Source organism: Ursus arctos, unplaced genomic scaffold (assembly GCF_023065955.2).
Source record: "Ursus arctos isolate Adak ecotype North America unplaced genomic scaffold, UrsArc2.0 scaffold_31, whole genome shotgun sequence".
Classification (NCBI taxonomy): Eukaryota; Metazoa; Chordata; class Mammalia; order Carnivora; family Ursidae; genus Ursus; species Ursus arctos.
Window position 1 is genome coordinate 31,119,011 of NW_026622997.1, and position 22,583 is coordinate 31,141,593.

At 38.6% G+C, this 22,583-nt stretch overlaps 1 protein-coding gene across 3 annotated transcripts in view; it reads left to right on the forward strand.

The window, feature by feature from the left end:
• The window catches only part of MAPK14 (mitogen-activated protein kinase 14), a 72,355-nt gene that overhangs the window by 34,880 nt on the left and 14,892 nt on the right, over positions 1–22,583 (forward strand). For all 3 annotated transcript variants that reach the window (XM_026482745.4, XM_026482744.4, XM_026482743.4), the window contains exons 4-8: positions 9,671–9,782; positions 10,486–10,515; positions 10,852–10,899; positions 12,022–12,136; positions 12,706–12,777. In XM_026482745.4, coding sequence (XP_026338530.2) covers positions 9,671–9,782; positions 10,486–10,515; positions 10,852–10,899; positions 12,022–12,136; positions 12,706–12,777 — 377 coding nt within the window. The remainder of the gene's footprint in view (positions 1–9,670; positions 9,783–10,485; positions 10,516–10,851; positions 10,900–12,021; positions 12,137–12,705; positions 12,778–22,583) is intronic.

Below are 22,583 nucleotides of genomic sequence, written 5' to 3' on the forward strand. Positions count from 1 at the left end.
TTTAAATGGCCAGTCTTAGAACCTAACCCCTAGAGTAAGCTGCACCTTTGTGCAACACTGTTGCCTTTTCTTGGCTATAGAGGTTCTCTAACCAAGCTTAGGAGGCAGTGAAGAGTTTTTGGACTTAGTGGAAACTATTTCCTCAAATGTTAGGAAAACTGAATTGTCATCTAAGTGGAAGGCAGTCTGTCCCTACTATTTACCGCTTTTTCCATTTTTTTACAACTTGACATTGCAGGTTTCTCATACCTGAGTTCCTTACCTCTCCTTAGTTCTTGAAGACAGAAATGGAAGTAGAGTTGTGGATTCTTCTACCATCTAGCAGAGGACCTTCCAACAGGGTTGGTCAGCCGCCATTGTTTTCATGAAGACCAGTGGGCAGATTATCACCTAGTTTAGAGTCACGTTTGATAAAAATGATGGTTTAACCAATCAGTGTAGCCTTTTATGTCAATGTAAAAGCTGCTGGGCATACCGAATAGGTAAAGGGAGTTTCTGGATTTACATTTAACCTGATTTCATTCAGTGTTTTGGCTTTTGGGTGCCCAGTGTTTGGGTATTTGAATGCACAACCTGTACCAGGCACAGGGCTAGTCTCTGGGGAATGTAGCAGTAAATAAGATAAACATGATCCCTGATGATAGAGTTCAGACTCCTACTGGAAGAGAAGAAAAATTTTTTAAAATTTTATTTTAAATTTAAATTAAAAAATTTTTAAAGATTTTATTTATTTGTTTGACAGAGAAAGAGAGTACAAGTGGGGGGAGCACAGGCAGAGGGAGAGGCAGGCTCCCTGCTGAGCAGGGATTCCCGATGCAGGACTCTATCCCAGGACCCTGGGATCATGACCTGAGCCAAAGGCAGCTGCTTAACCGACTGAGCCACCCAAGCACTCGAGAGAAGAAAATTTTAAATAATCAAACAAAAGACAGTGTGGTCAGTTCTGAAGGATCCATGATTTGTTCCTGGGTACTCTCTGACCCCGTCTATATTCTTTCCATTCACTCTCTGCATTCCAGCCACTCTGGCCTCTATTCTTCCTTGAGTACAGACATCCACATTCTCAGTAGGACCTTTGCCCTGGTTTCTAAGGTGGGCCTGAACACTCTCCCCACATATCCACACGACTGGCTCCTTCGTTTCTTTCAGGACCCTCCTCAAGGGTCTCTTCACTAGGAGCTCTTTCCCCCTCACCACCATAGCTGCAACCTGCCTCCGCTATCAGGTCTGCTCCTAACTCCACTTGGTTCTTAGCACAGTTTACCATCCCATGTTTGTTACTGTGTCTTTTCTCTCTCTGGCTTATATGCTGTAGTAGAGTGGGGAGTTTGTTTCCTTCCTTGTTGAATCTTTAGTGCTTAGAGATTTCAGATGAGGAAACTGCACTTGAGAGAGATGAACTCAACTCTGTAATACCACCTACGAATTGCACACATCTCAGGTCTTTTCGTTCTAAATCTATTTCTGATCACATTTTTCTTGATCCAGGGCTATGATTATTATTTAAAAGTCTACTAACCCTTCTTATTGGGTAAATACTGTGATCAGTTCTGTGTAAGATATCAAAACTAAAGGCCTTCCAGTTGCATGTGGTGCCTGTTATTAATGAGATGAAGCATAAATGTTTGCCTAAAACAGCTAAACGACCAAGTCAAATTTGTAATGTGGAAGCAACATACAGGGTGTTAAAGTGATATCAGAATATGAGAGAAACTTAGTGGAGGAAGAAGGTAATAACTATCTGAAGAAACAGATAAATATGGATGGGTGTAGAGGTTAAAATTTATTCCAGGCAGTCAAAGAAATAAAGAAAACATGTAAATTGTACAGAAAAAGAGATTTGCATTTAATGGAGAATGTTAAAGGAGTAGATAGATAACCATTGATTTTTCTTTTGTATTTGGATAAAAACTGTAGGTAAATTCTGATTGATTGACTTTTATAGCAGAGAAGAATTGTTTTCCTGATTTAGCAAATAAACATTATCTAGTTGGAAATAATGCTTTCCTCCATCACTGTGAAAGAAGTACCCAGCCTCATTGTTCGGACTTACAGACATACTTTCATTCTTTGAAAATAGGCTGAGTGTCCAAGATAGGTAATATAAGAGAATCAGTCTGGGAGAAAGATGAAGGAGGTGAAGCTCCTTGTAGATGCCTTCACTGACGTACACTTGAAAACTGAATAAATTACACATCCTTTAAGAAAATACCTCTGAGTTTTGTCTGACATGTCAGTAAGATGCCCCCTTTTCTCAGATGGACTGATTTCAAAACGTAGAGACGTTTCAGGGTCTAGCTTAGAGTTTGGATCCTTCAATCTTTCCCTCATTAACTCCTTCCTAAGTCTGGGTTGGGGCCCTCTAGCACCTTGGCGTTCCCTTTCTAGTCTGGGTTGGGGCCCTCTAGCACCTTGGCGTTCCCTTTCTAGTCTGGGTTGGGGCCCTCTAGCACCTTGGTGTTCCCTTTCTAGTCTGGGTTGGGGCCCTCTAGCACCTTGGCGTTCCCTTTCTAGTTCTAATCAGTTCTAATCATGCTCTATTATTATTTTATGCTTATATATGCCTTCCTCTCATCCTGTTTATCATTGCATCCCCAGTGCTCAATGGTTAATATTTATTGGTGGAGTGATAGAAGAAATACCCTTGTGCTGTCTTGTTTATAGCTGGTTGATGGTCTAGTTTTCCTGTAGTTCGCTCAGTGCATTCTCTTTTGAGTAGCTTTTTTTGTTTTTATCCTGTAACAGGATATACAGGATATAACTAGACTCAATTTTCTACCATATGGAGACTAAGGAGTCTAGTTTGGTCGATGCGGGTCATGTAGAAGACACCTCTCAGTAGTCTTTGCTTCAGATGAGGAGAATAGTTTGTTGTGCAATAAGCTGGCTAAGCTGTCTACTTGGCTGCTAAATGGTGCTTTCACTCCTTACATTAGAACCATCTGGTCTGCTGACCAGAAGATCTTTGGCAGGAGTATTTCAATGAGATGTGTCTTGCTTGGTCTTACTAGTATATCTATATGCGTTGTCCTGGGTCATTTGATTCTGTTCAGTAGTAATTGAGTGCTTACTATCTACCAGGCACCGTTCTAGTTCCTTTAGCTGCTACAGGAACAAAAAGAATTTTGTCCTCCTTGAGCATTGTACAGGTAGGTAACAATAAACAGCGAGCATACAAAAAATTTGACAGTATATTAGCAGGCAATAATGCTGTGGACAAAAAGAAAAGGTAGAGTAGGGAAGGGGAGTTAGGAGTGTGAGGGTAGGGGGTGAGGTGCAGTTTTAAATGGGTGGCCAAGGATAGACTGAATAATGCTTAGATGAATAATGCTTTTCCCCTCATTGAGAAGGGGAATTTTGGAGCAAACATTTGAAGGAGGAGAGGAATTAGACCCATGGATATCTGGGGGGAAAGCCTTCCAACCAGAAGGAACAGCCGCTGCAAAAGTTCCGGGGTGGAAGACCCCCATGCTGAATTGGAATTGCAGCAAGGGGCCTGTGTGCCTGGAGCATGGAGGCCAGTGTGGAGCTGAATGTGAACAGCAGAGAGAAGTGGACGATGAGGGCAGAGAGATAACTGAGGACAGGGTACCGGATTATGTAAGGCTTTAGTGGCCATTGAAGGGGTTTTTATCTTTATTCTAAATGAAAAGGGAAGGCTTTTGAGGAGAAAAGTGACATGATCTGATTTTTACTTTTAAAGAGTTACTCTGCTGCTGTGTTGCAAATAGACTGTAACAAGTCCCAAGGATCACTTGATGTATTTCAGAGCCTTGTGGTTACAAATTGTCAATCCCTGTGATTATTTTAAATACTTTGTTTAAATACGGAAATGTTTTCTGCTTTTTTTTGGTAATTGCTTTATCAAATAGGGCTGACAGTAGTAAACATGCCAATCTATAGATAGAAAAGAGGCTTTTTTTTCTACATAAGTTTTTTTTTTTTTTTTTCTGGTCGTATAATGCTTTAAAAAGAAAGGTGGTAGGGGAGGGCTCTTGACAATTGGGTGTTGTCCAAGAAGTGCTTAATAAATGAAGTTCTAGAACGGGCGCTGTCTAGAGTACTGAAAACCATTTATTATAGAGTTCTGCGTTTTTGATCGTAGGGTAGAAAGTGAAAATGGTAATTTGTGCTCCTTAAGTTTGAATAAATTTAAAGGAGACCATCTTCACAAGAAAAGTGAAAAATGAGATTTGTGTCAGACCATGTAATAGTCTTTTAAGCCTTTAAAGTAATAAGGTCCTACTTACTTACCTCATTTTTATTTAACTATTTATTTATTTATTTGGGGGGGGGAGGGGCAGAAGGAGAGGGGAAGAGAGAGAGAATTTCAAGCAGACTCCCTTCCCTGCTGAGTGTGGAGCCTGATGCAGGGCCCCATCTCACGACCCTGAGATCACAACCTAAGCCCAAACCAAGAGTCCAAGGCTTAACTGACTGTACCACCCAGGTGCCCCTACTTAATTCATTTTTAAAGATGGGAGTAGGGAAGGGAGAATAGGGAGCCATTTCTCTCCACTAGCTGCAGCCTCTGTGCTCACAGCTCACATTTGCCTGGAATCCAGAGGCCTCCTTGGCTAAGGACTCCATAATGCTGGATATTTTCATCCTGATGTTCTTTGCCATCATAAGCATGGTCATCTTGTCCTACATTATCTCTCTGCTCTCGTGGCCTGCAGCTGCGGTGGGAGGTCCTCAGAATAGCTCAGAGGGGGAAGGATGAAGCTGACAGGCCAAACATCCTGCTTTGCTGACGCACCAGTGGATTTTTGCTTCTGGACATTATTTTGGCTGCTGGTCTCCAGTCCAACAGGAGGCCTCTTAGCAGCAGCAGCAGTCCTGCTGCCCAGCAGACCTCTTCCAGAGCCTTCTGGATATGGTTAACCACTGTCAAGCTCAGAGGCAGAGGCCCTCAGCTGGGACCTCAGGAATTTGTGGGCATGGCTGGCAGATGCTGTGTGCCTTTGAGCTGCAGATAGAAGGTGTTGAGGACACGGAGCTGAAATGTAGACTCATTAAAGTTACCATGGAGAACTGCTCAAATATTCATTTTGATAGCCCTTCTTTAGGTGTAAATGCAACTGCATATTATGCTAAAATACATTCTTTCCTTTCCCTCTCACACACTGGGGGCGGCGGGGGGAGGTCCCTTGTAAGTCTGTCTTCATCTGTGAAGCAGTCACTTTATCACTGTCTTTACAGATTGCACAGTCTGAGCTTGTGTGGTATCCTTGTCTCACTCTCTAGCCAAAAGGAACTTGTCATTTGAATTTTTAAGATTTATCATATTTTTTCCACTCCACTTGTGCCTCAGCTTCTCATTTAAAGAGAAAAATGGTTATATAGGCCTCATTCTTTGTGACTGGCTGAATTATAAATTATTGAAATAGTGTAACTGTAACTCATCTTGTTATTTGGGGAAAATCTCTCTCTTACCCCAAAATAAATGTTTTTTTATATTGTCAAATGTTCCTTTTCTGAAAGAAAACTTTCAGTATATTTCTTTGCCCAACTCGGGTTGAAGAAACTAGGTATTTTAGAATCCTGACTAGACTTGGGCCCCAAATCTGTGGTACCCGTTCCTTCGAAAAGTCCATCATAATTGTTCTACATTTGATTTTCCTTTCTAGCTTAAAGATAAACAAGGAGGGAAAAAAAAGACGGGAGAACTAGATAGCATTCCAGCTGTTCTTAAGTCAAACCTCCGTTGATTTGTTTGAGGTGTTAGGAACACTGACAATAGTAGTTACGTCTTTACTCAAATGTAATTAAATTGCTTTCCAGAGACAAATGCTGTAGAAATTACGTGGTTATCCGTGAATGCTCTTTTTGGAATTGACTTATTTAAAATGTGCTCATCTGTATTTTCCTCTCACTCCCTTGTTCACTATTTAAAAGTTCATACCACTTCCATAAACATTCAGTAACTTTGTGTGATGCTTGCTTTTGTCCACTGTTGGAAGATTTATTTTTGGAACCCTTTCTATATGTGATGAGTTGGAATTTGACAATTGGTGGTTGCAGATTGGTCTTTGGGAGTCGTGGAAATGGCATACAGTCATTAGGTTAGTTCCTGCAAGACACTTCAGCCATGAATAATGCTTTTCAGTTTACTTCATTGTAGCCTGGTGGCAATGCTTGACAGTTACTACCATTTCGACCGATTAATCTTATATCCTTACATCATGTTTTTGTATTGACAGTCTCACCCTCTGTCTGGAAATTTTAGTGATAAAGTGGATGTGGTTTCTGATGGGGACAGTGGTGGAATATTCTAATTAAAAGCATGCTCTTTTTTTCTCAGACTGTGCGATCAGTGGTCTTCTGGCTGTGTAGGCTTTAAGTCATGGGTAACTATTTATTTTATTTTTTTTAAGATTTTATTTATGTATTTGAGAGAGAGAGAAATAGCAAGAGAGCACGAGTTGGGGGGTGGGGAGAAAGGGAAAAGCAGGCTCCCTGCTCGTCAGGGAGCCTGACACAGGTCGACACAGCTTGATCCCAGGACCCCAGGATCATGACCTGAGCTGAAGGCAGATGCTTAACCTACTGAGCCACCCAGGCGCCCCTACTGGTAACCATTTAAACACGGTAATTATACTTGAAGTTACTATGGTTGCATTGGTAATACTGCTTAACATGTTTGTAAACTAGCACAGACCTATTAGTTAAGATTTTTAGGTTTTATTTCAAGACAAATTAATAGATTCTAAGTGGAATCATCTAGAACAATTTCTTTACCTTTTCTCTTTAAAATTATTTTTTAAAGTTGAGAGAATAATCCTTGTACTATCCAAAGTCATAAAATGTAATTTTATGCAAAACACACTTATGAAATAGAAATCAGATTCTCTCTTCCTCAGCCTAAGCTTTGCAATTTGTCATAATTGATATGGATATGGCAACCATTATACTAGATCTTCTGGGAGAAGTTCTGATTTCAAAACATTAACCAGTTATTGGCAACATTCTCTTATTTGTCAGATTATGTGTCAGTTGGTGTTAAAAACTTCAGTGACTGTGATTAATGGAATATTGCTAGGTTTTTGCCAGCTTTCTTCTTTCGTTAAAGATTAACTTTGATAGTAAGTATTGAGAATTACTACGGAAATTATCTGGAGATACTGCTTCCCAGATTATTGTGATACTTACAAAACTTTTTTAAAAAAGATCATTCTCTTGACTTAAATTTGAAGTCATCTGGAAGAATTTGGAGGCAGTGTGTGCTGTGATTAAGAACATGAATGGTCCTGAGAGCAGACAGTTTTCGATTCCACCCCTGACATTACCACTCTAAAACTTGAGCAGGTTACATATCCTTGTTCTGTCTCTTGTTTCCTCATCAATGCAATGGGAGCGCTAATGGAACTTAACCTTACAGAGTTGTCGGGAAGAGACCATGAGACACAGGCATCATAAATAGTGCTTGGCACAGAATACACACTGACTGCCTCTGGTTATGTTGTGTTCAGCTTGAAACATCTCTTACAAGAGAATTACCTCCATGAAACATTTCAGACAGTCCAGTTTTTTCTTTAAGTTACATTTAGACTCTGCCCTTTCCTCAAGGCAGTTGAATTGTGCAAGCTTTAAAAGTATGAAATGCTAAAACCTTAATTTTACATCTAGGCTAAGTTCTGTTGATCTTTGTGAAATTGGGAACTGACCATATCATCCCAACAGGGAAATTATGAAACAGAAAAAAATTCAATTCCTTTTTGAGGAAATTTAAATAATAATATAGTGTGTGTGTGTGTGTGTGTAGAGAAGTCTGTACATATTTATTTATACAATATATTAATAGTAGATTTAAATTTACTAGCCTGGTTTCTTTCCCTCCAATTTATATAAAAAATAAAAATGGAAATGAAATGAAATCAGCATTCTTTATAGCTCAGCTGGTATACATTATTATTCAGCCTCAGGAATGCGTAGTGATTCTTACATGGTAGATAAAACCTAACCTGCTTTTTAAAAATTCAGCCTTTTTAGTACTGATCTGGTTTTTATGTTCCCATGGCTGTGTAATACAGTAATGAGTGGGTAAGGCATTGCATCTAGAATATCCATGGTGAACCTGTTGGACTTGAATGTAATTGTTCCCTAATCTGACCACGTAGGATTAATAACCAGCACCACACCTGTGAGGAGAGGTTCTGTCTTGCTTATAGATAATGTTCTTCCTTCCTTTAAAGTAAATGCAGGAATATTGTCAGTGAACAATATCCTTTTGCCAGTGAATCTTAAAAAAAGGAGAATTATAATTTGAAAATTTAAAGATAACGATTTTAGAGTCTACAACTTGGTTTATAATGAGGTGGAAATATAATGATAGATTTAAAAATCCAAGATACTTTATTACAGCAGTGCATTTAGTAGCCCTGCATATTTCTCATGCAACGACACTTTTTTAAAAAACGGATACTAACACATACATCATTCTAATTTTCATCTTTGCTTTTTTCTTTTCTCTTTAGATAAAAAACTAATATCAAGTAGGAACGAGTATAGAAATTTTTAGAAAAATAGATGGTAGGTGGTAAAGTTAGGATAGGGGTGTTAAAAATGAGCCCCCATGAGTAGTTATTAAGTTTTTAGCTATCACTGTGGCACTTACTGGGTGACTTATTTTATTTTATTTTATTTTATTTTATTTTATTTTATTCATCATGATAACTGTACTTTTTAATCCCCATCACCTATTTCACCCATCATTCCACCCACCTCTTGTCTGGTTTGTATAGATATCTTCTCTGTAGGTAAGAGTCTGTTTCTTGGTTTGTCTCTCTCTTTCTGCCCCCCCCCTTGTTCATTTGTTTTCTTTCTTATGTTTTACATATGAATGAGGTCATATAGTATCTGTCTTTGACTGACTTATGTCGCTTAACATTATACTCTCTATCTCCATCCATGCTGTTGCAAATGGCAAGATTTCATTCTTTTTTATGGCTGAGTAATATTCCGTTACACACACACACACACACACACACACACACACTACATCTTCATCCATTCATCTATCGATGGACACTTGGCCTGCTTCCGTAGTTTGGCTATTGTAAATAGTGCCACAGTAAACATAGGGGTGCATGTATCCCTTTGAATTAGTGCTTTTATATTTTGGGGTAAATACCCAATAGTGCAATTACTGGATTGTAGAGTAGTTGTATTTTCAATTTTTTGAGAAACCTCCATACCATTTTCCACAGCAGCTGCACCATTTTGCATTCCCACCAACAGTGCAAGAGGGTTCCTTTTTCTCCACATCCTCACCAACACTGGTTGTTTCTTGTGTTTTTAATTGTAGCCATTCTGACAGGTGTAAAGTGATATCTCATTGTAGTTTTGATTTGCATTTCCTTGATGATAAGTGACGTTGAGCATCTTTTCATGTGTCTGTTGGCCGTCTGTATGTCTTCTTTGGAGAAATGTCAGTTCATGTCTTCTGCCCATTTCTTAATTGGATTATTTGGTTTTTGGGTATTGAGTTGTATCAGTTTATATATTTTGGATACTAACCCTTTATCAGATAATGTCGTTTGCAAATATCTTCTATTCAGTAGGTTGCCATTTAGGAGTGGCCTCTTCTTAAAAACTTTTGGAAGTCTTATGAAGATAAGAGCTTTCATAGGGGTTCTGGATTGTTGTGTAACTCTCCATTAATTTCTAGGTATCTGGTGACCCATCTCATGGGAGCAGATCTGAACAACATTGTGAAATGTCAGAAGCTTACAGATGACCATGTTCAGTTCCTCATCTACCAGATTCTCCGAGGTCTCAAGGTATGTTCTTCCTTTCTCCATTCCAAGGCTTAAGAAAAGGGAGGGGGAAAAAACTTTTCTTATGGAAAATTTTAAACACTCACAAAATCACAAGTACATCAGTGTAGTGAACCCCTATGTTTACTCAGTGACCACAGTTACCAACATATGGGCAAATCTTGTTTCTTTTGTATTCCTCAATCCCTGGATTATTTTAAGGCAGGTCCAGACATATTGTCATTCCACGCATAGATATTTCAGTATGTATGTCCAAGAGCTCAGGACTTCATTCTTACATCTAAAGAGTAGTAATAATTTCTTGATATAATCTAATATCTGGTCAGTGTCATGTTGAAACTTTAAAAACCTCCTCAAGGAGCCTAATTTATTTGTGGGAGGGGCAGGTAAGTAATGTTTTAAAATTAAGCCACCTTTGACATTTAGCGGCTTTGAGTCCTTATTGAGCTCCATAACACCCACCAGAAAACAGGTTGAAAGCTCTGTTTAACTCATGCCTCAACTCTATCAGTAGAGTTGATGGTATAGAAATCATTGTAGATATGTATAAATGAACAGATTACTGTTAATTACTTGTTCCCATTTCTAATCCCATTATTTAATACTAGCAGTTCTTATTGGCTCATGAAAATATACTTCAACTATGTCATATGACTGTAAGAGTTTGGAGATAACTTTTTGATTAACTGACTTTTCTCTTTCACAGTATATACATTCAGCTGACATAATTCACAGGGTAATGTATTGTGATTTTGATTAAATTATTTGGGGAGGAGGGGGGTACTGAAGTGGAGAGAACTGGCATTCAGCCAAAATCCTAATCTGAATTTACTTTAGCGATGGAACTATTGATTGATTCTAACTTTGCTTTAGGTTTAAACTGATTAAAGAAAGAAGATGTATAGTTTTTAGTTTTTTAAGGCTAATTAAGACTAGCTATGACTATAGATGGAGATCACTGATGGCTGGATAAAGTCTTACCTTCATGTTTGGATCTTCGTCATTACCTGTAGGGAGAAAACCTACCGTGTATCATGATGTTGATCGTGTCCTCTCTGTACTTGCTTCCTAGGACCTAAAACCTAGTAATCTAGCTGTGAATGAAGACTGTGAGCTGAAGGTGAGATGAAGAGACACTGGTAATTGTTTGTTTCGATGTGTAATTTTATGTTTGGCTAACCAGGCAGAGTAATGAAACAGTTCCAGTAATGGAACTTTTTATCTGAAAACTCATACCGTCCTTAGGAATATCAGATTTTGAAATTTGAACCACAGACTTCGTAAGTTTTAGTTTACAGGACATTGAAGATGGCATCAGGTATCTTGTTTTCATTTTAAAGTAAAGTTAAGTAAGAAATTTAATTTATAAGTTATAATAAAGGAAAAGTATAATCTGAATATCAAGTAAGCAATCCTGAAGAAATAATTACTAGATCAGTTTCCTAAGAGAAAAATGGCAGAAGCCACTCATTCAAAATAATTCAAATAGAATGTAGGTAGTCTGTAGAGAGCAAGCAGCTCTGGAATGTTTTTTCTTCTTCTTAATCTTTAAACATAATTAAATATAATAAAATGCATCATTTTAAGTGTATGCTTGGCAAAATTTTTATATCCATTTAACCACCAACACAATTAAAATAAAAACAGTTTATCACTTCAGAAAGTTGCCTTGTGCTCCTTCCTAGCCAGTCCTCCGCCCCCACCCTTCCACTACCCCTAATTCTGGCTTCTGACAACCACTGATGTGCTCGTTGACACTTAGAATAGATTTATTTTGTCTGGAATTTCATATAAATGGAATCCTACAGTATTTGTGTGTGTATCTAACTTATGCTCAGTATAATATTTTGAAATCTGTGTTGTATTGAGTAGTATTCATTTTATGAATATGCCACAATTTGTTTATCCATCTACCTGTTGATAGACGTTTGCTTTAATTCTAGTTTGGGGCTGTGTACAGCTGCTATGAATATTCATATTCAAGCCTTTGGGTGGATGTATGTTTTTATTTCTCTTGGGGTAAATCCCTAGGAGTAGCATTTTTTGTTTAGCTTTTTGTAATTTTATTTTTTAAAGTTTTTGCTGCATTTATCATACATTCTAAGCATGGACTAGGAAGTATGTTTATGAAAGTACTATATTGTTCTTCCTTTTTCTAAGGCATTAGAGTTTTTTCCCCTCCTGCTTTATAAGTCTTAGGAGCTTGACTGTTCCAGTGCCTGATTTCTCTTCTCTCCCTTAGATCTTGGATTTTGGACTGGCCCGACATACAGATGATGAAATGACAGGCTATGTGGCCACCAGGTGGTACAGGGCTCCTGAGATCATGCTGAACTGGATGCATTACAACCAGACAGGTATTGCTTTTATTGGTTATTTAGCACCTTATTAGTCACGACGTTGGGGGTATTTGGGATTCTCAGAAGTGGAGATGATGGGAGTGGGAGGAAACATCTTTTTCCCCCCCACCCAGTGATCCTTTTAAAGTCTACAGGAAATATTTCAGGTATTCAGATAGAAAGTGGGGTTTTTTTACACAGCTTTCAAACTTTGTGATTTAGCAGTTGGGTTTTTACTTATTTAGATTTCCAACATATTCTGTGAGTACTTCCACCTGAAGACAATGGGTTCAGTTTTAACCTCTCCACATTACTTTGGAGAATCTACCATTCCTACCAATAAGAATCTGTGCCCCTTTGCGAGCAGCTTGTTTCTCTTGCTTTAACTATGTTTTGACGTCCTACCTAAGAAGCCCTTTAGTCGGGTAAATGTCTTAATAGGCTTGCTTCTATAAAGAAGAGTATGATTGTTGAAACTTGGATGTATTATATATTAATTTGAGTATTTCACCTCTAGTTATAGTTCCATTTGTGGTCAAGTATGATAACAGTGATATCATATGCCCTTTTCTCTTTAATTTTGCCAGTTGATATTTGGTCAGTGGGATGCATAATGGCCGAGCTGTTGACTGGAAGAACGTTGTTTCCTGGTACAGACCGTATCCTTTGAAAAGTTTTGGATTCTTGTTTCTTGTATTCCAGTGTCCACGGAAGTATATTGCTTTTATCTATCTCTAGGGAAGGCTCTCAGTTACTTGCTTCAATAGTTCAGATATGTGTTACGAGATCTGCCCTCTGGCTTAGTATCTTGCCTTGTCAAGAAAGAGGCTTCAATTTAATTGCGTGAGTTGGAAAAATTCTTCATAAGCTGGAGAACTCTTTACATCTCTCACATTTCATCTTTTTGGCAGTGAGTCCCTTGTTATATTAATCTTCCCACAGCAGTTCTGCAACCTGAGCGTATTCCTGAGAAGCTCCAGATCTCAATGACTGGTTTAGTCTGCTTGTCCAACACTTAATGAGCACAAGGTACCCATTTACAAATCAGGGGTATCTTTAGCTTTTATGTTTGGTTTACATGTTAAAAAGATTGTATTTGGTCCCTATAATGATGGACCTGCTGCCTCTTTTTATATTTGTTGTTTAACAACAAATAATAAAAACAAGAAATGATAAGGTCATCCTGACGTGTGCCTTTTTCTTTCCCAGTACGGTTTTGTTTTTAGCCTGGAGTGTAGCCAAACCTTAATTTACTTCCAGATTTATTATTAGTTTATAGTTTATCATGGCCCTTTTATTTTAGGTCCTTTCCTATCTGCTGCATGCCCATTTCATGGTTTAGGAATAGGTTTGTTGGAACTCCCATTTCTTTCACTTGGGGAAAATGTTCAGGTGAGAAAGAATGCTGACTTATGTGTCTACAATTAGGTTTGAAGATTTTTGTAAAATTCATCTGACTAGCTTGGGGGGGAGTGGGTTTGGTTGAGCTTTAAAGATACTGCAGTTATGCTATGAATGTGTTCTATCATGCTTAGAGACCTAAAAGCTGTTTCAGCCCCTCACCTAAGCAAACTCATTGAGTTGATAAACCAGAACATCAAGTTTACTTGCTTACAGTTTGGGATATACTTCTGTGGTGACTGTGGTGTTCATATTGCCTATCGACGTGTTCTATCTTCTGCTAGAGGAAATGTACGTTCCTAATGAACTGAAAAACTTCTGCCCCTCAGGCAAAGCTGTTTATTTCCCTCTGAATATTTCTGCATTGATACAGAGCTCTGTCTCCCTATTATTATTATTGCTCCTCATTCCCAGATTCTAAGTTTAAATACCTAGTGTTTCTCCTTTGTCCTTTACTTCATTCACCTTATGTCTGCATCTTAGAAATGTGGCATATACATTACAGTTCAGGCTAAGAGAATTAGGGAAAATTTGTAATTCCCCCTTTCCTCAGGTACGTATCTCAGAGTCCCATCCTTTAGCCTGTCTTCCCGAGCATACTACTCTGATGCATTGCTCTATTCCCTTCTCCCCCTCGTCTCCTTTATTATCTGTAGCTCCGTCTGTCTTCAGTCAGCCACAGACACTTATGCCTACATAGATAACCAGAGTGGTGCAGAGAGAGAGACAGCCGGGTGTCCTAGTCAAGAGCACATACTCTGGAATCAGACTTCCTGGGTTTAGATCCTACCTCTTTTACTCCCAGCTGTGTGACTTAGACCATATTTTCTAACCTCTATCTCCTGGTTTCCTTAACCATAAAATGTTAATGGTATATACCTCACAAGGTGAGATAGTATCTGGAAAGTTCTTAGAGCCTGCCAGGAAATATTTGTCATCATCTTCATTAGCGACTTTTGGGAAACAGTTTTTCCTTTACCTTCCCACTCTGTTGTCTACCTCTGAATCATTGAAGTTTAATTTTTTTGTTTTATTTAACTATTGTAACAAGTAGTAAAGGTGGGTCCCCTCGGCAGGCTACTGGTAGAAAGGTTTCAAAGCAGCTGTGCCCTGTGGTTTTATCTCACAGACAGCTGCTTACTCCCTGGTGTCTGACTCTTTTAGAATGCTAACTTTCACGCGCGCCTGGGTGGCTCAGTCAGTTAAGCATCTGAGTCTTGAGTTCAGCTCAGGTTTTTGTCAGTTTGTGAGATCGAGCCCCACATCGGTCTCTATGTTGGCGTGGAACCTGTTTGAGATTCTCTTTCTCCCTTTCCCTCTGCCCACCGCCCCCCACCTCCCCTCTCTTGCACATGCACATACTCTCTCGAAAAAATAAAAGAATGCTAGCTTTCAGCCTGTAAGAAATATTCCTTTTTTATGCGTACTTCTTTTCCTTCTATGAGCTTTAACTAGAAAACCTAGCATTTAGATTTTTTACGATGGGCTTCTTTTTTTCAATACATGAAAATTCATTTCAAGATTCTTATGTTAGTAATACACCATTTCTTCTCTGCTTGGCTCTTTTTGAGACAGATATTCTCCTGGATCATAAAAATCAAAATCAGAGGATTTGTATTTGTAATATACCAGAACCCCCATCGTGTCAGTTGTCATCTGTTTGGGTGTAGTTTTGGTGGCCTGACAAGGGAAGAGGGAAGTGTTTTCTATTTTTTTTCTTGCCTGAAGTGTGCAATTGCTTATAGTCTAGCATAGTGGTTCTTAACCCTCTTTTTTCATCAAAATATTTTAGGGAGCTTTTAAAAACTCCAAATGCCTGGGCACCACCCCAGAGACTCAACTACAGTTGATGTGGGGTCAAAGCATGGGCTCTGGCATATTTTTTAAGTCCCCAATTGATTCTAGTGTGTAGCAGGTGTCGAGCACAACTGGAGTTTAACCCGTTTGACTTTTATTTTTAATCTTTTAGGCTGATCCTTAAAAAATTACTTAGTTAGGCAGTCTTCCCTCATTTTTTTTTTTAATATACCCATGAGATCAGAAAGTTAAGAATTTGGACTTATCTACTTGGGGGCCTAGAAGGATGTGAGAAAACCTCTAATGGAACCCCCTGTTTTTATAGATGTGAGGAAACCAAAACCCAGAGAAGATAGATCCAAAACTGTTATTTATGACTCAGGTCACAGTTTCTTTCCATTATTTTATTTGTTGCCTATTCCCCTAATTTCTAGAACTTCTCTTCTTAAAACCTTTGGAGAATGTGCTGGGCCCACATATTCTTCCTTTGCCCAGAGAAGAATGCAGCTACCTCTTATTTATGATTTTTAAATGAATCTGCATGCTGAGGCGACCTCTAGAGCAGAGTGCTCTTTATTTGAGTGCAGTTTTCTCCCTGTTTTCCTCCTGTATTAATCAGCTTGCATTTAGAGCTGGTGGCTTCTAGATAAGCGCTAATAGAATTTTCTGTGGTGTTGCAGGTGTGTTATATTTGTGCTGTACACTATGGTGGTTGGTGGCCACCAGCCACATGTGGCTATGGAGCACTTAAAATGTGGCTAGTGAAACTTAGGAACTGATTAAAAATATCTCTGCGGTAAAATGTATTAACATAAAATGTGCCATTTTAACTTTTCCTTATTGTGGTAAAATATGCCTACAAAATCTACCATTTTAATCATCTTAAAATGTACAGTCCACTGGCACTAATTACATTCACAAAGTTGTGCGGCCATCACCCCTATCTTATTTCCAAAACATTTTCATCACCTGAAACCAAAACTCTGTACCCAGTGAACAATAACTCCCCCATTTTTCTTTTCCCACAGCCTCCGGTTTCCTCTCTTCTACTTTCTGAATTTGCTTATTCTAGATATTTCTTATAAGTGGAATCACACAATATTTGTTCTTTTATTTCTTGATTATTTCCCTCAGCCATAATGTTTTCAAGGTTCATCCGTGTCGTAGCATGTTACCCAGAACTGTTATGTTCCGTTATGTTGCGATGGCCGTTGTGTGTGTAGGCCACATTTTGTTCTTGGACTCATCTGTTCGTTGACACGTGGGTTATTTCCACCTTTGGCAGTTGTGATTAATGTTACAGTGAACATTGGCATACAGTTATTCGTTTGAGTCTCTGCTTTCAGTGTTTTGTGGTGTAAATCTAGGGGTGGAATTGTTGGGTCACATGGTAATTCTGTGTTTAGCTTTTTGAGGAGCCACCAAACTGTCTTCCACAGCAGTTAGTTGCATCATTTTTGCCCACCAGTGATATGAGCAATTTCTCCACATCTTCACCAACACTTATTCCGTCCTCTTCCACCTCCCCCCCTGCTCCCTTTTTAAAAAATTATAGCCGTCCTCATAGGTACGAAGTGGTACCTCTTTGTGATTTTAATTTGTATTTCCCTAATGAACAATAATGTTGAACATCTTTTCCTGTGTTTATTGTCCATCTGTGTATCTTCTGTGGAGGAATATCTGTTCAAGTCCATTAGCCATTTTTTATTGGGTGGTCTTTTTATTGTTGAGTTTTTAGTTCTTCATATATTCTGGATATTAAACCTTCATTAAATGCATGATTTGAAAATATTTTCTCCCCTTCTGTGGGCTGTCTGTTCACTTTCTTGATAATGTCCTTTTATGTACTAAGATTTTGATTTTTTAAAGTTCCAATTTATTTTTTCTTTTGTTCATGTCATATCTAAGAATATATTACCAAATTCAAGGTTGTGAAGATTTACTGTGTTTTCTACTAAGAATTGTATGGGTCTATCTCTTATATTTAGGTCTTTGATCCATTTCAAGTTAATTTTTGTACACGATGTCAGGTTGGAGGTCCAGCTTTATTCTTTTGCACGTGGAAATCCCGTGGTCTCAGCACCATTTGTTGAAGAGACTATTCTCTCCGCCCCGAATGGGCCTGGCACTTCTGTCAAAAGCTAATTCTGTTCCATTGGTCTGTATATCTGTCCTTATAGCAGTTCCACACTGTTTTGATTCCTGAAACTATATGGTAAGTTTTGAATTCAGGAAGTATGAATCCTTCACCTTTGTTCTCACTGTGAAGTGTTTGGTTTTGGTTTTGGCTCTTCAGGGTCTTTTGTAATCCCGTACGAATTTGAGGATCGACTTTTGCATTTCTGCGGAAAAGACTATTGGAATTTTGATAGAGATTGTGTTGAATTTTTAGGTCACTTTGGGTATTATTGACATCTTAACAGTATTAAGTTTTCCTATCCATGAATACTGATGTCTTCCCATTTATTAGTTCTTAATTTCTTTCAGCAGTGGTTTATACTTTTCATCGGACAAATCTTTCACCTTCGTGGTTAAATTTATTCCTAGGTATTTTATTCTTTTAGAATAAAAGATTATAAATGGAATTTTGCTTTCTTTTTTCTTTTTGTTTTTTGTCTTTTGTGTTTTTTTTTTTTAAGATTTTATTTATTTATTTGAGAGAAAGAGAAAGAGCACAAGCGGGTGAAGGGGTAGCGGGAGAGGGAGAAGCAGACTCCCTGCCGAGCAGGGAGCCTGACATAGGGCTTGATTCCAGGGTCCTGGGATCATGACCTGATTTGAAGGCAGATGCTTAACTGACTGAGCCACCAAGGCACCCCTGAAATTATTTTCTTAATTTCCTTTTCAGGTTGTTTATTGTTGGTGTATAGAAACACAACTGATAATTGGTTGATTTTGTACACTGCATCTTTACTCAATTTGTTTATTAGCTCTAGTAGCTTTCTTTTAAATTCTCTGGTATTTTCTATACATAGGATTGTGTCATCTGCAAATAGAGATGGTTTTCCTTCTCCTTCCCAGTTTTTCTGGCTGGAACTCACAGTACAGTGTTGAATAGCAGTGGTGAAGTGGGCATCCTCGTTTTCTTCTTATCTTAGAGGGAAAGTTTTCAGTCTTTCTCCACTGTCTATGATTTTAGCTGTGTATTTTTCAATAAATGCTCTTTATCATGTCGAGGAAGCATCATGCCAGAGAAGTTCCTTGGTATTCATAGTTTTATGAGTGTTTTTAATCCAAAGTTCAAGTTTTATTAGATTTTATTTAGATTACATTTAAATTTAATTAATCACACATGATTGGTATTGCATTGGACAGTGCAGTTTTAGATCTCTACAAGTCTTGTTTCTATTCTACCTTTCTCTCTCTCTTTCTCTCTTTTTTTTTTTTTGTAATTAGTCCCCTCCTTGAGAGATTCTTTTAGTACTGGTTGTTAATAATCCTTAGAGTTTCCCTAAAGGTATAAGAAATACTAATTTTTGTATTAAAGCTAATTATATATTGTTAGTTTAGAAACTATTTTTGTTTATACTATGTAGATTCTTCCATCTAGCTCAAAAACAGTATTATTTATTTAAAGAATGAAGCCCTGCCTTGTAAGTCCAGTTGACTAGGAATATCAAGTGGACATGGCTGGCAGCACGTCATATTTAGAAGAGAGTGAGGATACAGAATGTCTCTTCAGGTCTAGTGCTAACTTATTTCAAATGCCATTGGTTTTGAGAAGCGTGACCAGTTAGAAAATAGTTTTACCAAGACTTAATAGTTTGTAGCCTACAGGAAGAGAGAAAATGAGTTTCACAACTCTGTTACCCACCAGATACTGTTTTCTCTTTCAGAGATCACAGCATTTGCTTGCTGTGGTTTTCCTTTCCTAGGTAATCACATGAATTTCCTAAATGTGTAAAACTTTCTTCCTTCTTTCATTTTAATAGAAGTGATACTCTTAAAAGATGTTAACTAGAGGATGATGGAGCTGATGAGTTATAATCCACTTGCCATTAGCTGCTGTCTTACTCCATATGAATTTCCTTAGTGTATTAAATTTGTTCCTTAATTCTGCTTTATTCATTTCTTCCTTTGATTTTTTTCAAACATTTTATGAAATACTTACAGAAAGACAAAGAATAATATAATGAGCACCTATGTTCATAGCTCCCAGATCGTGAGATAAAACATGCCAATAGAGCTAAAAAAAAAAACTTGTGGTGACCCCTTCCTGTCGTATCTACTCCTCACTTGCAGTCACTGGTTTCAAATAGTCTCTCATTTTATTTTATTTTTTTTTTTTTTAAAGATTTTATTTATTTATTTGACAGAGATAGAGACAGCCAGCGAGAGAGGGAACACAAGCAGGGGGAGTGGGAGAGGAAGAAGCAGGCTCATAGCGGAGGAGCCTGATGTGGGGCTCGATCCCATAACGCCGGGATCACGTCCTGAGCCGAAGGCAGACGCTTAACCGCTGTGCCACCCAGGCGCCCCTCATTTTATTTTTTTTAATTAAAAAAAATGTTTAAAGTAAGCTCTGCTCCCAGCGTAGGGCTCAAACTCACAATCCTGAGATCGAGAGTTGCGTGCTCCACCAGCTAAGGGAGCCAGCGAGGCACCCTTGTTTTCTCTCATTTTAGAATTTATTTATTTATTTATTTTAAGGGAGGAGGGGCAGGGGCAGAGGGAGAGAGAGAATCTCAAGTAGACTCCCTGCCCAGCATAGAGCCTGACTCAGGGCTTGATCTCAAGACCCTGAGATCATGACCTGAGCCAAAACCAAGAGTTGGCACTCAACCAATTGAGCCACCCAGGCGCCCCTGTTCTCTCTCATTTTAAAAAGCAGTTTTACTTCAGACACTAAAAGCAAGTGTCCTAATAAATGTTGAAGAAGAAAAATATTTCACTAGATTAATTGCCTTTTCTTCTCCCAACTTGAAAACATAGAAATTTTTTTTCCCAGAAAAGGTTGGAATTTTCATGTGTGTCCACAAACTTAGAGTACCTTAAGAATTTTTGTGTATGTGACAGTGAAAATTACTATTTTGACAACCAGGAAGAGAAGAAAGTAGGTTAAGTCTTCTTCTAGTCCATCCTGTCACCAGGAGGATCTCCTACCCTCCAAACACTGATGTTCTGGCTTTGTCCATATGGGTTTTGTCACATTGAAAACTGTGGCTCACACGCAGCAGTAGCATCAGGGAGGTCCTGCCACTGGTCCTCTTCCTCGTCTTCAACTCTCTGGCCTGTGGATGCTTTCTTGGAGTTGCCTAGAACACTTAGAAGTGAAGAGAATATTCCTCTCTTATTTTCTGTAATTACCCTAGTACCCTTAAGTTGATTTCCTTAACTGTTTGTTCTACCTTTTACTTTTGTTACAGAGAACCGAAAAGAATTATCTTAGGTCTCAGTGGTTGTTTTAGAAAGAACCAGATCTAGGATTTAAATTTTGACAATTTGATTATGACCAATAAAGTGCGTTTTTACCTAATAGTAAAAATTTCTTCTATCTGGGAAAAAAAAAAGGGTTCAACTAGTTATGAAGGATGACTTGTGGAAATAACTAATTGTCATAATGTGGTAAATTGTGCTTTGCTCTGCTTATGTAGCTACTTGAAGCGCCTTCTGGCCTTAACTGCCTGGACAAATTGTAATGGCCTTACAGTAGCTGGTACTATTGGAAGACTGACCTGTATTTCGATGGATTTGCCAGTTCTTGGAAAACCTATGGTGATTTCTTCCGAGGTCTGCATGCTTTGACTTCCTTCGTGCAAGTGCTTTTAGCTACGAAGTAGATTTTTATCTTGCATTGTGTGTTTACTAATCTACATATTGGCTATCCTGCTGTAGCGACTCTCTTTGTCCACAGCCCTTAACGCACTCATGGCACCATGTCTGTATGTTTTCTATGGTACACACTTCAGATGGAGTGTTCAAAAACTTTGTTAAGCCTGATACTAAATGAAACAACTTTTCTTTTTTTTTTTAAGATTTTTTTATTTATTTATTTGACAGAGATAGAGACAGCCAGCGAGAGAGGGAACACAAGCAGGGGGAGTGGGAGAGGAAGAAGCAGGCTCATAGCGGAGGAGCCTGATGTGGGGCTCGATCCCATAACGCCGGGATCACGCCCTGAGCCGAAGGCAGACGCTTAACGACTGTGCCACCCAGGCGCCCCTGAAACAACTTTTCTTAACTGTTTTTTGTATTTAGATTTTCCATAGAGTGTGGTCATTATAGGTTTTGAGGACAAGGCAGGGGGTGGAGCTGAGTTAAAAAGCATATTACAGCAAGTCTTTTCCAGCCAACCAATATTTATCAAACTACTCTGTGGAAGGTGCTAGAGATAAAGTAGCAGCTGTTCCGAAAAACAGTGATCATACTCAGTGGAAGTGAGTTATAGGAGTTACTGGGACAAATGTCTGCTCTCTAATTATAAAATAAGACAGTGATAAAAATGCTATAATAAAGGTATAAAGTGAATTATTGAGAAGAAGTAGAGATTAATTTGAACCTAAGATATCCGGAAAGACTTCATGGCAGAGTCCTTGTTTGAGTAGGACTTTGAAGAATAAATAAGAAGAAGACTTGGTGGGAGGGGAGAGTGGAAGGTTTTTCTGTTTATGACTTGGAGAAATAAGAAGCTGGAAGCTGAGCAGTGCCTAGAATATTTGGTGTGCACTGAGGCATTGAGTACATCAAGGAGCCATAGTCTGAGGCAGAGTCAGAAAAGAAGCGAGAAGCTTGGTGCCAAATCAGGGAGGGCCTTGAGGCGCTGAGGAATTGGGGCTTTATTCTTCAGACCTGTGATTGTTTCATACTGGCAGAAGCAGGAGAGAGACACGGGGTCCCCCAACTCTTTGCTCCAGGGAGCACTGTGAGTAGTGGGGGTGGCATACTCTTTAGGTATGTTGAAGTGAAGTGAGGGCAGTAAAGAAACAGCCCAGAGTCTTCTGTCGTCCCGGAGGGAGTGTAAACCTTGACCCTCATTTCAGTAGTCAGGAGTATCTTAAATGAGAGTACCAATCTCAACAGCTTTATTTCTAGAGACTGGTTTTTAATGCGTATATTGTAAAACTTGTTTGAGAGTTGAAGGAGTCTAGTTGGTTTTCATATATGATATGTTTTGTGATGTGGGATAGCTACCCACTTAAATTTGTTCCTGAAGCATGTGAGGAGACTTAATACTTGTAAATTGAATAATTTTAAATGGGCAGAGGGGATCTTGTACTAAATTCTATTGTTGTATAGTTAATTTGATTATTTTAGAGCAAGACAGTAA